This window comes from Rattus norvegicus, chromosome 3 (genome assembly GCF_021556685.1).
Source record: "Rattus norvegicus strain SHRSP/BbbUtx chromosome 3, alternate assembly SHRSP_T2T, whole genome shotgun sequence".
Taxonomy (NCBI): Eukaryota; Metazoa; Chordata; class Mammalia; order Rodentia; family Muridae; genus Rattus; species Rattus norvegicus.
The window spans coordinates 97,265,209-97,291,295 of NC_141536.1; the positions used below are offsets into that span (position 1 = coordinate 97,265,209).

General features: G+C 35.7%; 2 protein-coding genes across 3 annotated transcripts; both read left to right on the forward strand.

The window, feature by feature from the left end:
• The first annotated feature begins 1,052 nt into the window (after positions 1 to 1,052).
• Positions 1,053 to 1,991, forward strand: Or4f53 (olfactory receptor family 4 subfamily F member 53). The gene has a single exon (NM_001000365.1). The coding sequence runs from the start codon at positions 1,053 to 1,055 to the stop codon at positions 1,989 to 1,991; it is 939 nt and encodes a 312-aa protein (NP_001000365.1).
• A 13,372-nt stretch (positions 1,992 to 15,363) lies between these two features.
• On the forward strand, positions 15,364 to 26,087 carry Or4f53b (olfactory receptor family 4 subfamily F member 53B). 2 transcript variants are annotated; one of them, XM_087653667.1, is made up of 2 exons: positions 15,364 to 16,274; positions 26,060 to 26,087. In XM_087653667.1, the coding sequence occupies exons 1-2, from the start codon at positions 15,364 to 15,366 to the stop codon at positions 26,085 to 26,087; spliced, it is 939 nt and encodes a 312-aa protein (XP_087509793.1). The 2 variants fall into 2 exon arrangements, with proteins under 2 accessions (XP_087509793.1, NP_001000615.1); NM_001000615.1 differs by lacking the exon at positions 26,060 to 26,087 and having other exon boundaries at positions 15,364 to 16,302.

The window sequence follows — 26,087 nt, forward strand, 5'->3', positions numbered from 1 at the left end:
TGGGAAATAGTATAAGCTAATTGCTACAAATAATAGCCACAGTTCCCACTACTACTGTTTCTACTCTCTGCTTCGTTTAAAGAGAATTAAAACCAGGAGAAGCACAAAATGAGTTGTGCTTGTAATGCAGGTGTTGGGAAGGTTTTTTTTTTTCTTTTTTTTTTTTTCGGAGCTGGGGACTGAACCCAGGGCCTTGCGCTTGCTAGGCAAGAGCTCTACCACTGAGCTAAATCCCCAGCCCTGGGAAGTTTTTTCAACAGAGTTGCATGGCAAATGAACAGAGTATATTCTCTAAGGAAGAAATGAGTGAGAATATTTTCATATATTTTGCATAGCCCCAGGATAAACTTGCAAATGATCTGTGTTATCTTCTTCTCTTACACCCTTCCACTGTTTTCTTATATTAGAGTTATCACTCATTTATTAAAGCATGAATATTTCCTTTAATTCCTAACCAATAACTATAGACTTATTTCTTAGCTTATATAAAATTTCCTCTGATTTAGAAACTTACTGACCAACTATTTGTTGCTGCTTTAGTTACTTTATACTCCTGGGTATTTTTGTATAGTTTTCTCCCTATAAACTGCTGTTACTTAACATTATTCATTCTTCACATTTTAGTGTAAACATCTCCCAAAGTGCTATGTGCTATAGGTATAAGTTTATGTATCACCCAGAAAGGATTCCTATTCACACAACTAACATATAAGATTCCTATCCATACAACTAACATAATGAACCACATAATGCAATAGGATATTTAATGTTCACATCACATCTACACAGAACAGTGAAGGAAGAGTCTGTGATTATTGCACATGGCATTTTACGTGGAACAAATTAATTTATACATACAGTTCTGCATGTTATCTGACCACTTATTGAATACTTTTTAAATTAATGGGAAAATTTGTATGTTTGCCAAGGGATTTGCTAAGGGAGGATGAAAATTTTACATTAATGCGGGCACCTACTTCTTATGAATACTGTGGAATATTCCTTTATAATTTTATTTTTGCTGTTTATTACAGGAAAAATATTCAAGGTTAATGAATGAAATAAATTATACAAAGGTATCTGAATTTGTGTTTCTGGGACTTTCAACATCTAAGCAAATACGGCATTTCTTCCTTGCCTTCTCTATGGTATTATATGTAGCCATCGTACTGGGCAATACCCTTGTTGTGTTTACACTAGCCTTTGACCAACATTTACATTCCCCTATGTATTTTCTTTTGGGAAATCTTTCATTTATTGATTTATGTCTTTCCACCTTAACTGTACCCAAGATGATTTCTGACCTGTCCTCTGGGCACAATACCATCTCATTCCACAGTTGTGTCTTCCAGATATTTGTCCTTCATGTCCTCGGGGCATCTGAGATGGTATTGCTGGTAGCCATGGCCTGGGACAGATATGTGGCCATATGCAAGCCCCTTCACTACTTAACCATCATGAACCCACGGATGTGCCTTTTGCTTCTATCTGGGGCTTGGATCATTGGATTTTTGCATTCAGTGGCCCAACTAGGTTTTGTTGTCCATTTGAGGTTTTGTGGTCCGAATGAGATAGATAGTTTTTACTGTGATCTTCCTAGATTCATCAAGCTGGCCTGCATGGACAACTACAGAATGGAGTTCATGGTGGCTGCCAACAGTGGCATCATTTCTATTGGCACCTTCTTCTTATTGATTATCTCCTACATTGTTATCCTGCTCACTGTGAGGAAACATTCATCAGGAGATTTGTCCAAGGCCCTCTCAACACTTTCTGCTCACATCTCTGTGGTAGTTTTGTTCTTTGGACCATGCATCTTTGTGTACATGTGGCCATTTCCTACAGTGCCAGTGGATAAGTTCCTCGCCATTCTGGACTTCATGATTACACCCATCCTGAACCCTGCCATTTACACACTGAGGAACAAAGACATGAAGGTGGCAATGAGGAAACTTTGTGTCCAGCTCCTGCATTTTAGGAAAATGTCCTGAATAAGCCTCAAAATATACTACCTAGCAAGTGTTCCATACACTCAAATAGTAAACATCCTAATATAACTGTGTTTATCTTTGTACATCTGATTTTTTAAGTTAATATAATCCCCTGATGATTTATCTATGATGCTGTATAGTAGATGAAAAGAATCCCATTTTATGGAAATCAACTATTTTCAAAGATCAATTTTTTTATATTTTATATATCTCTGTTTTGCCAGTGTTTTGTCTATTCTATTTATTGTATGCATGCAGTGACTGTGGATGCCAGAGAGGGTATCAGATCCTCTGGAAATAGTTATTGATGGTTATAAGCTATGGATATGTTACTGTTTGGACGGCCTTCCTCCACATGTATGAAGGTGTGACTGTGCATTTCCTTTCCTCTCTTTCATTTTCACCTTACACTTTTTTTCCAGTTCAGATTTTATCTCCCAACCATTTCACCATCTGATGATTCCATATCTCATACACCCTACCCCCATCGCCACAAGGATACCCCCACATCCTCATTCCCCAGCCCATCAGAAATCACTAAGTCCTGGGATTTCGATTATCTTAAGGGTTATGTGCATCTTCTTTGAATCCAAACCCAACAGTTCTCTGCTGTATAGGTACCAGGGGCCTCATATCAGATGGTGTATGCTATGTCGTGTGTGGCACAGTATCTGAGAGGTCTTTGGAGATCCAGGTTATTTGAGACTTCTGGTCCTCCTATAGGGTTGCCCTCCTCCTTAGCTTAAAGCAAGAAGAATATTTGGTATTTTCTTTCAATAGCCCATTACCAGCTTTCTGAATGTAAATCTTGACTTTTCTCACCTACCAAAAACATAATTATTTGACATAAAAAGCTCACTGCTATGGGGGAGGTTATTAGTGCTCATTCAGGCCAAAGGCAACCCAAAGAAGTGTATCAAACCTTGTCTTGATACTTGTTGATTCAGACTGAAATGTGGCTTCTGAGAAAATAAAGAGCTGGCAGCTGTGCTGGGCAAGACCAGATCACCTAGGCAAGAGAAGACAGAAGCATGGGAGTGAATGAAGTAGGGAGGTAAAGAGATACAGGCATAAAGGGAGCACTCAGTAGCAGGGACATGAGGTTAAATTAAACTGTAGCTGAGAGTCTGCTCCACCAAACATCAACAGCCTTAAACTATATTGTCTCCATGTCTTTGTTAGTAAACCTCAAGAAGGGTATATTAAAGCCCCACAATAGGTACTAGTAGTGTTACCTATGTCTCCTACAAGAATAAATGCTCCTAAACACTGAGTTATCTCTCTAGCTTCAATGAACAATTTCTTTATTCATCAATCAATATACACTTACAATATTTTCACATCATATATACTGTAATTAAACTACCATAAACATGAGAATCTAAATGATATTATTGATATAAATACCAAATATATTCAGAAAAGTGATTGCCAAACTATATGATAGATTTATTTATTACTTTTCTGAGAAGTCTCCATTATGCTTTCTATTAAATTTGTACTAATTAATATTCCTGCTAATATTATAGAATAATTCACTTCTACCATCTTGCTTTTATTATTTTAATCTTATACTGTATATATTTCATATATGTATTAATGAGTTTTTATGTCAATACATGTGCATAAGCTATTTAGTTGTAATCAGTCCCTACCATGGTCTCTTGTCAAACTAGCTTACCTCCTAATCTCATTCATTTTCCTAATTTGTGGCATATTTCTGCTTTCATGAATTCTCTTATTACCCAATGAGTTTTAGTAGGTTATTTACAAGAGAATGAGCATTTTGCTAATGGCAAAATGAGAGAATGGCAAAAGGAGAGAATGGCAAAAGGAGAGAAAATGTCTCTCCTTTCATTATCAGCTCTTGTCATGCTATAAATCCTCAGGTCAGGAAGCAGTGACCATTCTAAGAAGAGCCTCCTTCCATGACAGAGTACAGATAGATAGGCCCAGTCTAGTGAAAATATTTATAGTTGTTGTGATTTCCAATGTATCAGTCCTTTCATACCCAGATGTCTACATTACACATATATCTACCCTTTAACATTTCTTACATTCTCTCCCTGACCCCATTGTCTTACATGGTCCATGGCTCCTGGAGAAGGTGATATTCTTATTTCCAATTATCATTGGTCAATCACATTAAGTTTCCTGTCAGTATTTTACCAGCTATGCATCTGTGCTTTGCTATTGTTTATTGCAAAAGGTATCTTTCCTGATATAAGCTTAAAGTATATATTGTTCTAAATTACAAAAACATAATCATTTAAAAGACAATATGAAAGGCATATCAAGACCATTTACAGGAGCAGTTGTTTCAACATTAAGGCCTAATAGCTTCTCCAGTCATAGTATTTAATCAGGGATAAAGAAACAAATATCAACTCTGTCTTACTTATCAAGCATAGAAACAATCAGAAAGTGACTGTTTCCTCCCATGTGAGACTTATCACTATTGCAATAATGAGGTATGTGCCCTCAAGTAGTTCAATGTCCAGTTTTCTGAGGAACCTCCAGACTGATTTCCAGAATGGTTGTACCAGTCTGCAATCCCACAAACAATGGAGGAGTGTTCCTCTTTCTCCACATACTCACCAGCATCTACTGTGGCTGGAGTTTTTGCTCTTAGCCATTGTGACTAGTGCGAGGTGGAATCTCAGGGTTGTTTTTGGTTTGCATTTCCCTTATGACTAAAGATGTTGAGCATTTCTTTAGGTGCTTCTCAGTAATTTGGCATTCCTCAGTTTTGAATTCTTTGTTTAGCTCTGAACCCCATTTTTATAGGGTTATTTGTTCCCTGCAGTCTAACATCGTGAGCTTTTTGTATATTTTGGCTATAAGCCCTCTATCAGTTGTAGGATTGGTAAAGATCTTCTCCCAATCTGTTAGGTGCCTTTTTGTCCTAACAAGAGTGTCCTTTGCCTTACCGAAGCTATGTAGTTTTAAGAGATCCCATTTCTTGATTCTTGATCTTAGAGCATAAGCCGTTGGTGTTTTGTTCAGGAAATTTTTCCCAGTGCCCATGTGTTTGAGATTCTTCCCCACTTTTTCTTGTATTAGTTTGAGTGTATCTGGTTTGATGTGGAGGTCCTTGATCCACTTGGATTTAAGCGTAGTACAGGGTAATAAAAATGGATCAATCTGCATTCTTCCACATGCTGACCTCCAGGTGAACCAGCAGCATTTGCTGAAAAGGCTATCTTTTTTCCACTGGACGGTTTTGGCTCCTTTGTCAAAAATTAAGTGACCGTAGGTGTGTGGGTTCATTTCTCTGTCTTCAATTATATTCCACTGGACTATCTGCCTCTCTCTGTACCAATACCATGCAGTTTTCGTCACTATTGCTCTGTAATTCTGCTTGAGTTCATGGATAGTGATTCCCTCGAAAGTCATTTAGTGTTGAGGATAGTTTTAGCTATCCTGGTTTTTGTTATCATTCCAGATGAATTTGGAAAATTGTTCTGTCTAACTCTCTGAAGAATTGGATTGGAATTTTGATGGGGATTGCATTGAATCTGTAGATCGCTTTTGGTAAAATGGCCAATTTTACTATATTAATTCTGCCAATCCATGAGCATGGGAGATCTTTACATCCTCTGAGATCTTCAATTTCTTTCTTCAGAGGCTTGAAATTCATATCATACAGATCGTTCACTTGTTTGGCTAAAGTCACACTGAGATATTTTATATTATTTGGAACTATTATAAAGGGTGCCATTTCCCTAATTTCTTTCTCAGCTTCTTTCTGTTTTGTGGAGAGGAATGTTACTGATTTATTTGAGTTAATTTTATACTCTGCCACTTTGCTGAAGGACTTTATTAGGATTAGAAGTTCTCTGGTGGAACTTTTGGGATCACTTAAATATACTATTATATCATCTGCAAATAGTGGTATTTTGATTTTGTCCTTTCCAATCTGTATCAATTTGATCTCCTTTTGTTGTCTGATTGCTCTGGATAGGATTTCTTGTACTATATTGAATAAATAGGGAAAGAGTGGGCAGCCTTGTCTTGTCCCTGATTTTCGTGGGATTGCTTCATGTTTCTCTACATTTAGTTTAATGTTAACTACTAGTTTGCTTCATATACCTTTACTTTGTTTAGATATGGGACTCGAATTCCTGTTGTTTCCAGGACATATTTCATGAAGGGGTGTTTAATTTTGTCAAATGCTTTCTCAGCATGAAATGATCATTCGGTTTTATCTTTCAGTTTGTTTATATAGAGGATTACATTGATTCTTTTCCGTATATTAAACAATCCCTGCATACCTGGGATGAAACCTACTTGATCATGATAGATGTTTGTTTTGATGTGCTCTAGGATTCGGTTTGCAAGAATTTTAGAGTACCTTTGCATCGATATTCATAAGGAAAATTGGTCTGAAGTTCTCTTTTTTGTTGGGTCTTTGTGTGGTTTAGGTATAAGAGTAATTGTGACTTCATAGAAGGAACTCAGTAGTGCTTCATCTGTTTCAATTTGGGGAATCATTTTGAAAGTGTTGGTATGAGGTCTTCTAAGAAGGTCTGGAAGCATTCTGCACTGAACCCATCTGGACCTGGTCTCTTTTTGGTTGGGAGACTTTTAATGACTGCTTCTACTTCTTTAGGAGTTATGGGGGTTGTTTAAATGGCTTATCTGATCCTGATTTAACTTTAGTAACTTGTATCTGTCTAGGAAATTGTCCATTTCCTCCAGATTTTCAAGTTTTGTTGGATATAGGCTTTTGTAGTAGGATGTGATGATTTTTTTGATTTCCTCTGATTCTGTAGTTATGTCTCCCTTTTCACTTCTGATTTTGTTAATTTGCACACGCTCTCTGTGTCCTCTTGTTAGTCTGGCTAACGGTTTATCTATCTTGTTGATTTTCTCAAAGAACCAACTTTTGGTTTTGTTGATTCTTTGTATACTCCTTTTTGTTTCTAATTGGTTGATTTCAGCTCTAAGTTTTATTATTTCTTGCCTTCTACTCTTCCTGGGTGTGTTTGCTTCTTTTTGTTCTAGAGCTTTTAGGTGTGGTGTCAAGCTGCTGATATATGCACTCTCCTGTTTCTTTCTGCAGGCACTCAGAGCGATGAGTTTTCCTCTTAGCACAGCTTTCTTTGTGTCCCAAAAATTTTTGTATGTTGTACCTTCATTTTCATGAAATTCTAAGAAGTCTTTAATTTCTTTCTTTATTTCTTCCTTGATGAGTTTATCATTGAGTAAAGCATTGTTTAACTTCCATGAATATGTGGGCATTCTTTCCTTATTGTTATTGAAGAACAGCTTTAGCCCATGATGGCCTGATAGGACGCATGGGATTATTTCTTTCTTTCTGTATCTGTTGAGGCCTGTTCTATGACTGACTATATGGTCAATTTTGGAGAAAGTACCATGAGGTTGAGAGAAGAAGGTATATCCTTTTGTTTTAGGTTAGAATGTTCTATAAATATATGTTAAATCAATTTGGTTCATGACTTCTCTTAGTCTTTGTCTATGTCTCTTTTTAATTTCTGTTTCCATGAGCTGTCCATTGATGACAGTGGGGTGCTGAAATCTCCTATTTTTGTGTGGGGCAATGTGTGGTTTGAGCTTTACTAAGGTTTCTTTATGTATGTAGGTGCCCTTGTTTTTGCAGCATAGATATTTAGGATTGAGAGTTCATCTTGGTGGATTTTTCCTTTGATGAATATGAAGTGTCCTTCCTTATCTTTTTTTGAAGAATTTTGCTTGAAAATTGATAGTATTTGATATTAGAATGGCTACTACAGCTTCCTTTTTCAGACATTTGCTTGGAACGTTTTTCCTAGCCTTTTACTCTGAGGTAGTGTCTGTCTTTGTCTCTGGGGTGTGTTTACTATAGGCAGCAAAATGCTGTGACCTCATTTCATATCCAGTTTCTTAATATTTGTTTTTTTAATGGAGAATTGAGACCATTGATGTTGAGAGATCTTAAGGAATGGTTATTTTTGCTTCCTGTTTTATTCATGTTTGGATATGAGATTATGTTTGCCTGCTTGTCATCTTTGTTTTGTTGCAAAACGATTAGATTCTTGCTTTTGCTAGGGTGTAACTTGCCTCCTTGTGTTGGGCTTTACCATGTATTATCCTTTGTAGGTCTGGATTTGTGGAAAGATACTGTATAAATTTGATTTTGTTGTGGAATATCTTGGCTTCTCCATCTATGTTAATTGAGAGTTTTGCTGGATACAGTAACCTGGGCTGGTATTTCTGATCTCTTAGTGTCTGTAGGACATTTGTCCAGGATCCTCTGGTTTTCATAGTCCCTGGTGAGAAATCTGGTGTAATTCTTATAGGTCTGCCTTTATATGTTACTTGACCTTTTTCCCTTACTGCTTTTAATATTCTTTCTTTATTTTGTGCATTTGTTGTTTTGACTATTACGTGTGTACTCAATGATAACCTGGTTAAGGAAGAAATAAAGAAAGAAATTAAAGAATTCTTAGAATTTCATGAAAATGAAGGTACAACATACATAAACTTATGGGACACAATGAAAGCTGTGCTAAGAGGAAAACTCATAGCTCTGAGTGCCTGCAGAAAGAAACAGGAGAGTTCATATATCAGTAGCTTGACAGCACACCTAAAAGCTCTAGAACAAAAAGAAGCAAACACACCTAGGAGGAGTAGAAGGCAAGAAATAATGAAACTCAGAGCCAAAATCAACCAATTAGAAACAAAAAGGAATTTACACAGAATCAACAAAACCAAAAGTTAGTTCTTTGAGAAAATCAACAAGATAGATAAACCGTTAGCCAGACTAACAAGAGGACACAGAGAGTGTGTGCAAATTAACAAAATCAGAAATGAAAAGGGAGACATAGCAACAGAGTCAGAGGAAATCAAAAAAATCATCACATCCTACTACAAAACATGAAAATATGGAGGAAATGGACAATTTCCTGGAAAGATACAAGTTACTAAAGTTCAATCAGGAACAAATAGACCATTTAAACAGCCCCATAACTCCTAAAGAAGTAGAAGCAGTCATTAAAAGTCTCCCAACCAAAAAAGAGACCAGGTCCAGATGAGTTCAGTACAGAATGCTTCCAGATCTTCATAGAAGACCTCATACCAATACTATCCAAACCATTTCACAAAATTGAAACAGGTGGAGTGTTACTGTATTCCTTCTATGAAGTCACAATTACTCTTATACCTAAACCACACAAAGACCCAACAAAGAAATAGAACTTCAGACCAATTTCCCTTATGAATATCGACACAAAACTACTCAATAAAATTCTTGCAAACTGAATCCAAGAGCACATCAAAACAATCATCCATCATGATCAAGTAGGCTTCATCCCATGTATGCAGGGATGGTTTAATATATGCAAAACCATCAACACAATCCTCTATATAAACAAACTGAAAGATAAAAACTACATGATCATTTCATTAGGTGCTGAGAAAGCATTTGACAAAATTCAACACCCCTTCATGATAATAGGCCTGGAAAGAACAGGAATTCAAGGCCCATACCTAAACATAGTAAAAGCTTTATAGAGCAAACTAGTAGCTAATATTAAACTAGATGGAGAGAAACTTGAAAATATTCCACTAAAATCAGGGACTAGAAGAGGCTGCCCACTCTCTCCCTACATATTCAATATAGTACTCGAAATCCTACCCAGAGCAATCAGACAACAAAAGGAGATCAAAGGGATACAGATTGGAAACAATGAAGTCAAAATATTATTATTTGCAGATTATGTGATAGTCTATTTAAGTGATCCCAAAAGTTCCACCATAAAACTATAAATCTGACAAACACCTTCAGCAATGTGGCTGGGTATAAAATTAACTCAAATAAATCAGTAGCATTCCTCTCCACAAAATAGAAACAAGCCGAGAAAGAAATTAGGGAAATGGCACCCTTTATAATAGTCCCAAATAATATAAAATATCTCAGTGTGACTTTCGCCAAACAAGTGAACGATCTGTATGATATGAACTTCAAGCCTCTGAAGAAATGAATTGAAGAAGATCTCAGAAGATGTAAAGATCTCCCATGCTCATGGATTGGCAGGATTAATATAGTAAAATTGACCATATAACCAAAAGCAAATTACAGATTCAATGCAATCCCCATCAAAATTCCAATCCAATTCCTCAGAAAGTTAGACAGAACAATTTCCAAATAAATCTCGAATGACAAAAAACCCAGGATAGCTAAAACTATCCTCAATAGCAAAGGACTTCTGGGGGAATCACTATCCCTGAACTCAAGCAGTATTACAGAGCAATAGTGTTAAAAAATGTATAGTATTGGTACCGAGAGAGGCAGATAGTTCAGTGGAATATAATTGAAGACACAGAAATGAACCCACACACCTACGGTCACTTGATTTTTGACAAAGGAGCCAAAACATCCAATGGAAAAAAGATAGCCTTTTCAGCAAATGCTGCTGGTTCACCTGGAGGTCAGCATGTGGAAGAATGCAGATTGATCCATTCTTATTACCCTGTACTAAGTTTAAATCCAAGTGGATCAAGGACCTCCACATCAAACTAGATACACTCAAACTAATACAAGAAAAAGTGGGGAAAAATCTCAAACACATGGGCACTGGAGAAAATTCCCTGAACAAAACATCAATGGCTTATGCTCTAAGATCAAGAATCAACAAATGGGTTCTCATAAAACTACAAAGCTTCGGTAAGGGAACGGACTCTGTTGTTAGGACAAAACAGCAACCAACAGTTTGGGAAAAGATCTTTACCAATCCTACAACTGATAGAGGACTTATATCCAAAATATACAAAGACCTCCCGAAGTTAGACTGCAGGGAGACAAATAACCCTATTAAAAATGGGGTTCAAAGTTAAACAAAGAATTCACAGCTAAGTAATGCCGAATGGCCGAGAAGCACCCAAAGAAGTGTTTAACATCTTTAGTCATAAGGGAAATGCAAATCAAAGCAATCCTGAGATTCCAACTCACACCAGTCAGAATAGCTAAGATCAAAAACTCGAGTGACAGCAGATGCTGGCAAGGATGTGGAGACAGAGGAACACTCCTCCATTGTTTGCGGGATTGCAGACTGGTACAACCATTCTGGAAATCAGTCTGGAGGTTCCTCAGAAAATTGGACATTGAACTACCTGAGGACCCAGTTATACCTCTCTTGGGCATATATCCAAAAGATGCTCCAATGTATAACAAAGACACATGATCTTCTTTGTTCATAGCAGCCTTATTTATAATAGTCAGAAGCTGGAAAGATCCCACATGCCCTTCAACAGAGGAATGAATACAAAAAATGTGGTACATCTACACAATGGAATATTACTCAGCTATCAAAAACAATGACTTTATGAAATTCATTGGTAAATGGATGGAACTGGAAAATATCATCCTTTGTGAGATAACCCAATCACAGAAAAACTCACATTGTATGCACTCATTGATAAGTGGATATTAACCCAAATGCTCTAATTACCCTAAATGCACAGAACACATGAAACTCAAGAAGGATGACCAAAATGCGAATGCTTCATTCCTTCTTTAAAAGGGGAACAAGAATACCCTTGAGAGGGAATTGGGAGGCAAAGATTAGAACAGAGGCTGACGAAACACCATTTCAGAGCCTGCCCCAAATGTGGCCCATCGATATACAGCCCCCAAACTAGATAAGACGGATGAAGCAAAGAAGTGCAGGCCGACAGGAACTGGATGTAGATCTGTCCTGGGAGACACAGCCAGAATTTGGCAAATATATAGGCTATAGCCAGCAGCGAACCATTGAACTGAGAATGGGACCCCCGTTGAAGGAATCAGAGAAAGGACTGAAAGAGCTTGAACGGGCTTGAGACCCCATATGTACAACAATGCCAAGCAACCAGAGCTTCCAGGGAGTAAGCCAGTTCCAAAAACTATCACATGGATTGACCCTGGGCTCTAACTGCATAGGTAGGAATAAATAGCCTAGTAAGAGCACCAGTGGAAGGTGAAGCCCTTGGTCCTGCCAAGACTGAACACCCAGGGAATGTGATTTTTGGGGGTAGGGCGGTAATGGGAGGATCGGGAAGGGAACACCCACAGAGAAGGGGAGAGAAGGGGTTCGGGGTATGTTGGCCTGGAAACTGGAAAGGGAATAACAACTGAAATGTATATAATAAATACCCAATTTAATAAAGATGGAGGGAAAAAAGAAAACAAATTAAGGTATGATCACTGAGAGTTGACCATGTTCCAATGAATATATGAGTAACACTAATTTCATTGAAATTTTTTTCTTTTATGAAATTTAGCAGAGGATTTAATGTTGGGAAGGTGGACCTGGAAGGTTCAGTGTGGAAGCAAGTATGATCAGAGTACATCTTGTGAAATTCCCAAATAATCAATTAAAGTTTGATTTTCTTACCAAGGTTACAGGCTCTTGGAATGTCTGGAAGCAGAGCAGATCTAGTGGCAGACAAAGCCTAATGTTCTGCTATAGATCTAAGTAAATCAAGCTGTAGACAGTCTAATCTATAGTCAAAACTTGGCAATTTCATCATAAATGTCATGATAGACATTCAGTACTGAACACGAAATATAAAATCGATTTTAATTTTAATTTTATTTGTATTACATAATAATGACATAAACTGTCTACTTGATATGCTAATAGGTACAGTCACAGCCCGCTCTCTGATGCTCTAATAGCTACAACCTGCTTATTCATATTAGCCAAAGAAATAGTTAGACAGTCTACTACCCGGGTAACCAGGAATAGTGATTCTCCTTTTAAAAAAATATTGGTATTGATTTAATGCATGAATGGATCTTTGCCCTTTAATTTTTTCTTTAATGACATTTTTAGTGTTTTCTCATTCTTCCTACCATGGGAATCCAATGCAGAATTCCCATGATGAATGGACTAAAAACTATTAGGACTCCTGTATCTAGAGGTCAGTGAGAACTGGATTTGGGCTGTGGTGTTCTAACTTCAGTGTTCCAAAAGTACTCATGGGAACTAACAACAAAAATTTTAAAAAGCAAAAGTAGTGTTTACTAACATACTTTTCCTTTTTGATTCTTTTCTTGCTCAGGTAAGTAAGATAAAAGAGAAGGGAGTGGACTTCTACAGTGTCAAATGGTATGGATTTCCTCTCTTGGCCCATTCACTATCACTTAGCAAATATCTTTAAAATGCTAAATGTTCAAAGGGGGAAACTAAAGGACTTTGTTTTATGGCCCATAGAAAGGGGAATATATTACTAAGTATTTGTGGACTGTGTATTAATGATATTAATTAGTGTATTAAATACAGAAGGTGTTTTTCTTTTTTTTACTGACCATACTGTTGGGTCAGAAGAATCTGTTTAGTCTGTCATATAAATCAAGAGATTTTCAGAGTGTTTCAGTTCCTATTAGAGACTTTGTCTTGTATGTCTCAGAAAACAAGATAATAAACCAATTTTACATTTTAGAAAACTTTCCTCATAAACTTGCTGAGTGGAAATATGTAGGAGGGCAGAATGTATGTCAATATTTATAACTTTAGCAAGAATGCCTCTGGAACACAAATGTTCCTTACAGAGGTACACATTTAGATGTGTTAGTATACTTCAATGTGTTAAAGCCTCCCCACATAGTTACAGAGAAAAAGTAATTTGAACTTCATAGGCCAGTACATACTAGATTGTCATAAAATATCTACTTTTGACAGAAGGATTAATTTTTTATGGCATTAAACGTTTTTCTGGTAAGTCACAAAAGCATGTTGGAAATTGGGGTATTTTGAATAAAACCAAATGCATCATGTAAAACTCTCATATTTGATTAAGTATTTTTTTACATAGAACAGATTTACAAAGAGATAGTTTGACATTTATACTTATATTTCTTCTACTTTATTTATAGTTGTAAAAGTTTTAAAGATATGAATTATCCATTGCATATGTGTATATAATCATGCTTTATTAATGAAAAAGCATGAAAAAAATCTTTTTCAAAATACTTCAAAGTATATGAGTAGAATTTTTGACAATAATCTCTAAGAACATATTACATAATCACTTCACAAATTTGGTAGGGGTAGAAGGTGAAATTTTTAAAAGAGGCACTTTAATAATAACATCAATTTATAGTTACTGTCTCTATTGGAAAGATATTATAAATAGTTAATACAAGTATTCAAAGAACTAAGCAAAGACAAAAATTTATGTAAATGTTCATTAACATTTCAATTATTTTTGAATTGATATCATTAAGGAAAAATGCATGGTTGCTGATGCCAAAAAATGAATAGTAATATATTTATATTCAGTTTTAAAATTACTTTATCTTTGTTGGAAAAAGTGAATCATGTTTAGAAATACTCAATAATATAAGAATATTTTAAGAGAAACACACACTAAGATGACAACCATAGATGCCAGTAGAAAGTCATACACTTGAAACAATAGTTAATCATTGTAAAATTTAAACCTGGAATCAAGTTACTTTGTATAATAAATGAGAAATAGTATAAGCTAATTGCTACAAATAGTATCCTCAGTTCCCACTACTACTGTTTCTACTATCTGCTTCCTTTATAGAGAATTAAAACCAGGGGAAGCACATAATGAGTTGTGTTTGTAATGCAGGTGTTGGGAAGTGTTCTCAACAGAGTTGCATGGCAGATGAACGGAGTATATTTACTAAGGAAGAAATGAGTGAAAACATTTTAGATGCATTTTTCATAGCCCCAGGATAAACTTACAAATGATCTCTGTTATTTTCTTCTCTTACACCCTTCCACTGTTTTCTTTATATTATAGTAATCATTCATTTATTAAAGAATGAATATTTCCTGTAATTCCTAACCATTAATTATAGGCTTAATTCTTAGCATATATAAAACTTCATCTGAAGTAACTTACTGGCCAACTATTTGTTGCTGTCTTAGTTACTTTATAGTCCTGGGTATTTCTGTATAATTTTCTACCTATAAACAGTTCTTGTGTAAGAGTATTCAGTCTTTAGATTTTAGTGTAAACATCTCCCAAAGTGGTATGTGTCAAAGGTGTAAGTTTAAGAAACGCCCAGCACCTGATCCCTATCTACACAACTAACATAAAATGAAGCACATAGTGTAATAGGATGTTTAATATTCACATCACATGCAGACAGAACAGTGAAGGAAGAGTCTGTGTTTATTGCATATCGCATTATACCTGACCAAATTAATTTGTACATACAGTCTCCATGTTATCTGCCCAGTTATTGAATACCTTTTAAATTAATTGAAAATCCATGTGTTTGCCAAAGGCTTTCCTAAGTTAGGATGAAGATTTTCTATTATTGTAGGCACCTCCTTCCTATTAACCCTGTCGTTTGTTACTTTATAATTTTTAATTTTGCTTTTTATTACAGGAAATATAACCAAGGTTAATGAATGAAATAAATTACACCAAGGTTTCTGAATTTGTGTTTCTGGGACTTTCAAAATCTAAAGAAATACAACATTTCTTCCTTGCCTTCTCTGTGGTATTATATGTAGCCATCGTACTGGGCAATACCCTTGTTGTGTTTACACTAGCATTGGACCCACATTTACATTCCCCTATGTATTTTCTTTTAGGAAACCTCTCATTTATTGATTTATGTTTTTCCACCTTAACTGTACCCAAGATGATTTCTGACTTGTCGTCTGGGCACAATACCATCTCATTCCATGGTTGTGTCTTCCAGATATTTGTCATTCATGTCCTTGGGGCTTCTGAGATGGTATTGCTGGTAGTCATGGCCTGGGACAGATATGTAGCCATATGTAAACCCCTCCACTATTTAACCATCATGAACCCACGGATTTGCATTTTGCTTCTATCTGGGGCTTGGATTATTGCATTTTTGCATTCAGTGATCCAACTTGGTTTTGTTGTCCATTTGAGGTTTTGTGGTCCGAATGAGATAGATAGTTTTTACTGTGATCTTCCTAGATTCATCAAGCTGGCCTGCATGGACAACTACAGAATGGAGTTCATGGTGGCTGCCAACAGTGGCATCATTTCTATTGGCACCTTCTTCTTATTGATTATCTCCTACATTGTTATCCTGCTCACTGTGAGGAAACATTCATCAGGAGATTTGTCCAAGGCCCTCTCGACACTTTCTGCTCACATCTCTGTGGTAGTTTTGTTCTTTGGACCATGCATCTTTGTATACATGTGGCCATTTCCTACAGTGCCAGTGGATAAGTTCCTTGCCATTCTGGACTTCATGATTACACCCATCCTGAACCCTGCCATTTACACACTGAGGAACAAAGACATGAAGGTGGCAATGAGGAAACTAAGTGTTCAGCTCCTGCATTTTAGGAAAATGTCCTGAATAAGCCTCAAAATGTACTACCTAGCAAGTGTTCCATACACTCAAATAGTAAACAACCTTATATAATTGTTTTTATCTTTGTGTGTCTGATGTTTTAAATTAATATAGCCCCCTCATATTTATCTATATGCTGTAAAATATGTGAAAAAATCCATTTTATAGAAATCAACTATCTTTAATATGAACTTATTTTATTTTATGTATCTCTGTTTGGCCAGAGTCTATCCTATTCTTTGCATGCATACAGTGACAATGGAGGCCAGAGAGGGTATCAGATCCTCTGGAACTGGAGTTATGGATGGTTATAAGCCACAATTTGTTACCTGTAGAGATGGCCTTCCCCACATTGTGTGAAGGTGTGTCCCTGCATTTTCGTTCTTCTTTTTCTTCTTCTTTTTTTCTTTCATCTCTTTTTACTGCTCAGATTTTATCTCCCAACCACTCTACCCACATCTCATACATCCTCCCCCATCTCCAAAAGGATATCCCCACCCTCTCATTCTCCACCTTACCAGACCTCCCCAGTTCCTGGGGTTTCCATTCTCTTAAGGTTGAGGTGCATCTTCTTTGAATACAAATCCAGCAATCCTCTGCTGTATATGTGTTGTTGTCCTTATTTCAGTTGCTGTATGCTGCCAGGTGTGTGGCCCAGTATCTGAGTGGTCTTTGGAGTTCCAGCTTATTTGAGACTACTGGTCCTCCTACAGGGTCGCCCTCCTCCTTAGCTTGATGCAAGAAGAGTACTTGGTATTTTCTTTAAATAGTCCATTACCAGCTTTCTAAATGTGAAGCTTGTCTTTCCTCACCTACCAAAAATATAATTTTCTGAAATAAAAAGCTCACTGCTATGGGGGAGGTTATTAGGACTCATCCAAGCCAAAGGGCGACCCAAAGAAGTGTATCAAACCTTGTCCTGCTACTTTTTGATTCAGACTGAAATGTGGCTTCTGACAAAATAAGGAGCTGGCAGCTGTGCTTGGACGAGACCAGATCAACCAGGCAAGAGAAGACAGAAGCATGGGTGTAATTGAAGCAGGGACGTAAAGAGACAGACATAAGTGGGGCGTGCAGTAGCCGGGAAGTGAGATTAAATTAGACTGTAGCTGAGAGTCTGCTCCAACAAAAGGTCAACAGCCTTAAACTATATTGATGTCTCCATGTCTTTATTAGTGAACCTCAAATAGGATATATGGAAGCCCCACAATAGGTACTAGAAATGTAAACTATGTTTCCTACAAAAACAGATGCACTTAATCACTGATTTATCTCTCTAGCTCCAATGAACAATTTCTTTATTGACCAATCGATATGCACTTACAATGTTTTCATGTCATGTATACAGTGATTAAACCCCCTTAAGCATTGGAATCTAAATCACTTTGTAGATATAAATACCAAATATAACCAGAAATGTGGTTGCCAAATTATATGATAGTTAAATTTATTACTTTTTGAGAAACCTCCATAAAGTTTTCTATTAAAATTGTCCTAATTAACATTCCTGCTAATATTGTAAAACCATTCAGTTTTACCATCTTGCTTACATTATCTTAATCTTATACTTGTATATATTACATATATGTATTAATGAGCTTTTATTTTAACAGATGTACATAAGCTATTTAATTGTATTCAGTCCTTACTATGGTCTCTTTTCAAACTAGTTTACCTCTTAATCTCATTCATTTTCCCAATTCAGGCCATTTTTCTGCTTTCATAATTTCTCTTATTACCCAATGGGTTTTAGTAGGTTATTTATAGGAGAATGAGCATTTTGAAAATGGCTATACCACTGAAGAAAATGTCTCTCCTTATCAGTTTTTGTCATGCTATAAATCCTCAGGTCAGTAAGCAGTGACCACGATAAGAAGAGACTCCTTCCATGACAGAGTACGAATAGGCCAAGCCTAGAGGATATCTTATGAAAACAGTTATAGTTGTTGTGTTTTTCAATGTCTCAGTCCTTTTATAACCAGATGTCAATATTACACATATATCTACCCTTTATCATTGCATACATTCTCTCCTTGACCCCATTGTCTTATATATCCCTGGGTCCTGGAGTAGGTGATATGATCTTTCTTTCTAATTATCACTGGTCAATCACATTTCATTTCTTGTCAGTATTTTACCAGCTATGCATCTGTGTTCCACTGTTGTTTATTACAAAAGTTATCTTTCCTGACATAAGCTTAAAGTATACATTGTTCTACATAGCAAAAACATAATTATTTAAAAGGCAATATGAAAGGCATATCATGACCATTTACAAGAGCAGTTGCTTCAATGGTAAGACCTAATACCTTCTCCAGTCATAGTATTTGATCAGGGTTAAAGAAACAAATATGAACTCCATCTTACTTATCAAACATAGAAACAATCAGAAAGTGACTGATCTTTGCCATGGGAGACTTGTCACTATTGTAATAGTGAGGTATATTTCTGGACTAGGATATTCTTTTATACATGGTAGAAAGTTGACTAAAATTGGTGATGATCACTATCTCTTGAAAAACTACATAAGATACTCTAGAATTATAAAGGAGTGGCCATCAGGAAGGAAGTTTCAAACTAGCCCAAGATTAATTTCTTTATTTCCTTAGAGATAAGTGGTGTCTTCAGCAACTTTTGCTGTCTATATATAGTGGTGAACCAACTATAATGGCAACTGCCTGTAAGGGTTTGGGAGCTTAGGAAGACTTCCTTTTCAATAATGTATTAAAAATAGCCTATACCTGACACTGGAATTTTCAGTAAATATCTATAAACAGCTTTAAACAGTCACAGAGGTTACAATCTATCAAGGTCTTAGTATGTCACTTTACTTTTGAAGAACATAAAGTATAAGCCTTTTGAAGTACCATTAGTTCAGGGACCCTCCCTCCATCCCCACTTCTTCCTGTAAGCCCTGCCCTTCCTCCTGCTTTAATCATTCTCTTCTCAGCGTTCCCTTTTACACTTCCATATCAGATGCATGCTGTGTTCCCCCAACTCTGAGAGAGTCTTTTCACAGCCCCATTGCTAGTCTTCTAGTCTCTTTGCAAGATCTTTCCCACCTAAATCTAAAGCTTAGAAACTATGACATACATGTGAAAAGGAATGTGATAATTTCCTTTTCATGATGGAGTTTCCTACTAAATGTATTTCTAGTTCCATTAGTATTCTCATAAATTTCATAACTTTACCCATTATGATAGTAAATTTTCATATTGCATATGTGCCAAATTTTACATTTTAATTCAACAGTAGATGCACATCCAGTCTGACTCCATTTCTTGGTTATTTAAATTGGAATAAAAGTAAACATGGTTATACAATGATCTCCAAAGTATCCTTAGGTACATGATCAGAAAGTCATGCAAGTTCTATTTCAATATATTTTAGAGAAATCTCCACAATGCTTTCTATGATTTACATATTAGTTTATACCCTCAACAACAATAAAAATTACCATTCTCTACATCTTTCACAGAATTTGTTACTCTATTTTTTTACTTATGATAGCCATTCCAAAGGTAGTAAAACAGAATTTAAAACAGTTTTAATTCTTGGTAGCCAAAAATGCTCACATTGACTTCTTTAATCCATTTGGTGTTGATTTTTGTGCAGGGTGAAAAATATGTGTAAAATCCCACAATCATTATTTAAAGATGTTACATAGTCTCAAGTTTTTGATGTGGCATTTTTATCAAGCACTGGGTGGTTGTAGTTATATGTACATTTTTGCAAATTTATATAATTATGTGTACATTATGTATTGCACATATGTAATTATGTGTACATGTATGTCTTTTGTTTCATCCCGTATATAAATGTGTCTGATTTTTCTGCCACTTCCATGCTCCTTCTTATTACTATAACTGTGTAATATGAAATATGGTGAATAAACCCTTCAGGATTGTTTATTCTCACTTTCCATTGAGAGTCTTATTTGATTTTATACAAATCTTCAAATAGTTTTCTGTTTCTGTGTATAATATCATTTAATTCATAATATATCTATATATACATTTAATTCCATACATACACATATTCTATTTCTTTAAATAATGCCATTTCTTTCATAATTGCATGTATATACATATATATTCTATTTCTGTGAAAAATGTCATTATTATCATACAGACATACAAACACACACACAATTTTGTTCTCTTGTTATATTGGTCTAGCTAAGACTTCAAGAACAGTTCTCAACAGTAGTGGAGAGAGTAGATACCTTTCTCTTCTTCCTAATGTTCAATTTTTCCACTATTTACTATAATGTTGGCTACAAGTTTGACATATGTAGCCTTTATTAAATTAAGGTATGTTCCCTCTATTTCTAATATTATCAAAATTATTTTTCTTTTTCATACAGTGTTGTTATATTTTCTCAAAAGCATTTTCTGTATTTAATTTGTCTATGAGTCTATGTGATTGATAGATAATGGGTATTGACTTCTGTATGGTGAGCCATCCTTATATCTCTGAAGAAATTCAACTTCATCATGGTCAATAGTCTCTTTTATATGTTCTTGAATTGTAAGTATTTAATGATAATTTTTTCATTTGTGCTCAATGAAGTTATTTTCTGTGATTTTGATTTGTTATGATAGTTGTATTTTTATCAGTATTGAAGTAACGGGGGTCCTGGGTTTATAATTAATTCATTAGTACTGTTTCTTTTTCTGAGCCATTAAATGATTCAAATGATATAGATTTATTTTTCTTTAAAGACTTGGAAGAAATCTAAACTGAATTTGTCTAGTCTTATTGGGGGTTGGGTGGGCATTTTTCTATCGATTTCCTTCTAATTGTTTTCAATCTCTTAAGGTTCTAATAATTACCTTTTCAAGTGTGTGATGATGTTTCATTGTGGGTACCAGTTCATTTCCTGTGATTATATATAGTAAACTCTTTTATGTATGCCCAGCCAGCTCAGTTTTCTTCTTCAAAAAGTGATTTACAGCTATATAATCATTCATGAAGAAAAGAAAAAGACAAAATAAGACAAAAATTGGAAGAATTCAGAAAAATAAGAGGAATATGAATTTATAGCAATCGATCTTGGAGTAAATATGTGTATGAAGCTAGTGTGGACTACATTGAAAGAAAAATTTTACATATAATTAAAAAGTAGGTGGGGCGTGTATAATGAGCAGAAACCCTAAAGAAGTATGTTGTGATACTGAGTAACTTAGAAACTAAAATCTAGACTGAAAACAGAGTCAGAGGCTCATAACCAATCATTGGACTGAGCACTGGAAACCCAATGGAGGAGTTAGAGATAGAACAGAGGTAGCTGAGCAACCCCATAGGAAGAACAAAAATATCAACCAACCAGACCCCCCAGAGCTCCCAGGAACTAAACCCCCAACAAAAGAGTGCACATAGAGGGACCCTTGGCTCCAACCACATATGTAGAAGAGGATGGCATTGACTGGCATTAATAGGAGGAGAAGCCCTTGGTCCTGTAAAGTCTTGATTTTCCCAGTGTAAGTGAATGCCAGGGCAGTGAGATGGGAGTGGCTAGGTGGGATGGGGAACACCCTCATAGAAGCAGGGGAAGGTAGGGGGAAGAGGGGGATCTGGAGGGAAACCGGGAAAGGAGATAACATTTAGAATGTAAATAAAATAAAATATCCAATAAAAATCCAGAATGAAATTAGATCAACACTAATCAGATAAGCATTATGACTGTTTAATCCATTCTATATGAAACAACAGACAGAACTATAAAGTTTTCAGTCATAATACAAATGAGATATCTATTATTCTCCCATAAAATGTGTTAGAATCATAAAATCATCATGAAACAAGAGAATGAACAGGGATACATGCAATACAATTAATAAAAAATAGTAAATATTAGTAAACAGGTAACTCAGTTGTTAGAGTTAGCATAATGAGAACATAAGGCCAAATTTACATTTAGTTACTAGTGGCACAGCACTCTGTGAGTTTAAGCCCAGCCTGTTCCACATAGTGGGCTCCACGATAACTATAGAGATAAATCATGTCTATAAAAACAAAACCAAACAACAATTAAAAACAAAAGAATAATTTATCCATATTTTAAAGACAGAAAACTTTAAAGTTGATTTCAAAACATGATGAATTTAAACCAACAATTTAGAAAAAATTGTTATAAAATTTGGAAAAATCATAAAATATGAATTTTTAAACCTGGAAAAATTAAAAGGATAAATAGATTTTACAACAAACTTTAAAAATATAAGCTATGCTATAGTGATATAAAAGACATAGATCATTAGGAAAGTTAATTAAAACAATGTGAAATACAGTGATCTGTGTGTAAATGAACATTAGAACTGAAGAAAGACAAAAGGCAAGCATTATTTTAAGAACTAAAGAAAGGAGCATAGTCACATATTTAATAATATCTGTAAAGGAATAAGTGGATCCTAAGAAAACTGTTATGTTTTTCTGAAATCTAAGGGCAAATGTAAGGAGATGAATCACTGGGTAATCATCTAACTTCATAAATGTGAGGACCTGAGTTCTATCCCCAGGATTTACATACATGACGAGTGATCCAATCTATCATCCATTCATGTAGGAGGTAGAGACATGAGATACTTGGGACATGGTGGTTACCTAGACTATCCCAATAGGTGAGGTTCAAGGTTCAAGTGAAATATCCCCCTCAGTGTATAAGAAGGACACCAATTAAAGAAGCCTTCTAATATCAACCTATCAACTCATAGCCACCAACGACACACATTTGTTATTCTTGGAGAAGAACACATGCATACACACACAGACACACACAGACACACACACACACACACACACACACACACACACACACACACACACACACAAAGGATAAAGGTCTTCATTTTATGGCTGAAGTCACCATGCATTCAGACATGAAACCAAGAGGACCTAATCTGGAACTGATCTGAAAATCTCCCTGAAGACTATTTCTCATTGTACCAGAAGGCCAAAAATTATGAAGCTTCCAAAGAATGGCAATAACCAACAGTACTACTACATGAACCACAATACAAGCACTGCATAATAATCCTATCACAGTAGTGGTGCACATAACTCACTATTAACCAACAACTCTCTAATTGGAGCTAAAATATACTCAACAAAAGAGAAATCATGCCTTGTACTAGAAACCTACATAACTGCGCTGGATTAGCCAAGTTATAGATCTTGGGGAAGAACATAAAAACACTACTTTATTAAATCAGCATAATCTCTAATTATTTTTAAATATTTAGTGTTTAGCCTTCATTATGAGAACTTCTCTTTGCAACAGATGGAATCCAGGACAGAAAAGTATTGATCAGAATACAGTGTTGCGGAAACCATTCTCAACTAATATATCAGCACTAGAACCCTGCAACTAGCACTCAAGTATAGCACAACTGGGGACAGAAAGACTGTAAGAGCAGAGGAACAGAAGATTTCCTCAAGAAAGTGTCTCCTAGAAATTTCAGAGAACTGACACACATGAACAAGAACAGTAGCAATAGACCTGCTAACATGAAAGGGGAGAAAGTCCTTGAAGCCTCAACTCCTGACAAAGAATTACACATGACTGAGGAGTACTTAGAATTGGAAAGACTTCTCCATGAAAGAGCATATCAACTGTTTAGCCAATAACATTGTCCTCCTGGAAAATATAAGATTCAAGTAGTAACAAGTAGTGTTATAAGAAATGGCAACATTTCATTTATATATTTAGAAGTATGTGTGTGTGTGTGTGTGTGTGTGTGTATGAATGTATGTTATAACAATAATTTAAGAGAAAGAGGATATCAATTTGAAAAAGGAGTGGTGAGTATATCTGAGACATTGAAGGGAATTGATAGAAGGGGTGAAATGATGTAGAGTTATAATATGGTCTAAAATATAATTAAAAATACTTAAAGAATAAAAAACAGAATTAATTCAAATCTGCAATTAAGAAAACATAAATGAAAGATAAAGGATATAATGTAGGAAGAAGGTAAAAACTATTAAAAAGTGACTAAAAGCTTAAAACAGCACACAAATTACAAAAGCAAGAAAGAAAACGGTGAGAAGTATTTGTAGGTTGAAACCAGCAATCTGGCTATGGCAATTGAACCTGCTGTCAAAAGCAAATTTAACCTTAGGTAAAAGCACAATTGTTAGAGATTTAAAATTAGGTAAAAGAGTATAATTGTTTGAGAATACAATTGATCCTCTGGTATTGGCAGTTTGCTACAACATTCCTGTCTGCAGGAAACATTCCATGATCCACTCAGGATTTGAGAGGAGTTCAGGGATTCTGATGGAGAGTGAACTACCTTCATAGCAATCTAGAACGGAGAAAAACATTATATCTCTTTAGCAAGCTCCATGGATGAAACCAGAAGCCATTGGGTCAATACAATGTTATCAAGAACTAGAGCCCTCTGGCCTGCAGAAGGCACAATACTGGACTTGATCTGGGAGGTATACCTCTCCTTGGAACATGGGGGCAGTAGCTCAACACTGTTAACCCTCCTTTCCTTGTGTAAGAGAGAGAGAGAGAGAGAGAGAGAGAGAGAGAGAGAGAGAGAGAGAGAGAGAGAGAGAGAGAGATTGTGTGTGTGTGTGTGTATGTGTGTGTGTGTGTGTGTGTGTGTGTGTAAATGCACATCCAAATGTGAGTGGATGTGTTTAAAAGTTCAGAGGTGTCAGATCTCCTAGCATTGGAGTTACAAGTGATTAGGATGATCAGTTCTGGGCACTAGATTTGGATCGTACTCTTTAATTGTTGATCAGTCTCCACAAATTAACAAAATCAGCAATGAATAGGGAAACATAAGAGAATCAGAGGAAATTCAAAAAATCATCAGATCCTACTAAAAATCCTATATTAAACCAAACTTGAAATTTTGGAGGAAATGGAGAATTTTCTAGACAAATACCAGCTGCCAAAGTTAAATCAGGAACAGATAGACCATTTAAACAACCTTGTAACTCCTAAAGAAATAGAAGCTGTTATTAAAAGTCTCCCAACCAAAAAGAGCCCAGGACCAGATCGGTTTAGTGCAGAATTCTATCAGACCTTCATAAAAGACCTCATAGCAATACTGTCCAAACTATTCCACAAAATAGAAATAGATGGAGCACTACCAGATTCCTTCTATGAAGCCACAATTACTCATACCTAAACCACACAAAAACCCAACAAAGAAAGAGAGCTTCAGAACAATTTCACTTTTCAATATCGACGCAAATATTGACTCAATAAAATTCTTACAAACTGAATCCAAGAATACATCAAAACAATCATCCATCATGACCAAGTAGGCTTCATCCCAGATATGCAGGGATGGTTTAATATAAGGAAAACCATCAATGTAATACACTATATAAACAAACTCAAAGACAAAAACCACATGACCATTTCATGACCATTTTAGATGCTGAGAAAGCCTTTGAAAAAAATTCAATACCCCTTCATGATAAAAGTCCTGGAAAGAACAGGAATTTAAGGCCCATATCTAAGCATAGTAAAAGCCATATACAGCAAACCAGTAGCTAACATTAAACTAAATGGAGAGAAACTTGAAGAAATCCCACTAAAATCAGGGACTAGATAAGGCTGCCCACTCTCTCCCTACTTATTCAATATAGATTTCAAAGTCCTAGCCAGAGCAATCAGACAACAAAAGGAGCTCAAATGGATACAAATTGGAAAGAAAGAAGTCAAAAGATCACTATTTGCAGATTATATGATAGTATAATTCAGTGACCCCAAAAGTTCCACCAGAGAACTACTAAGCCTGATAAACAATGCACAGACCACATGA

Coding starts and splice junctions, on each gene's coding strand:
- Or4f53 (NM_001000365.1), top strand. CDS start 1,053: ATGAATGAAATAAATTATACAAAGGTATCTGAATTTGTGTTTCTGGGA.
- Or4f53b (XM_087653667.1), top strand. CDS start 15,364: ATGAATGAAATAAATTACACCAAGGTTTCTGAATTTGTGTTTCTGGGA. Junction 16,275..26,059: donor ATGAGGAAACTAAGTGTTCA/GCTCCTGCATTT, acceptor AGAACTACTAAG/CCTGATAAACAATGCACAGA.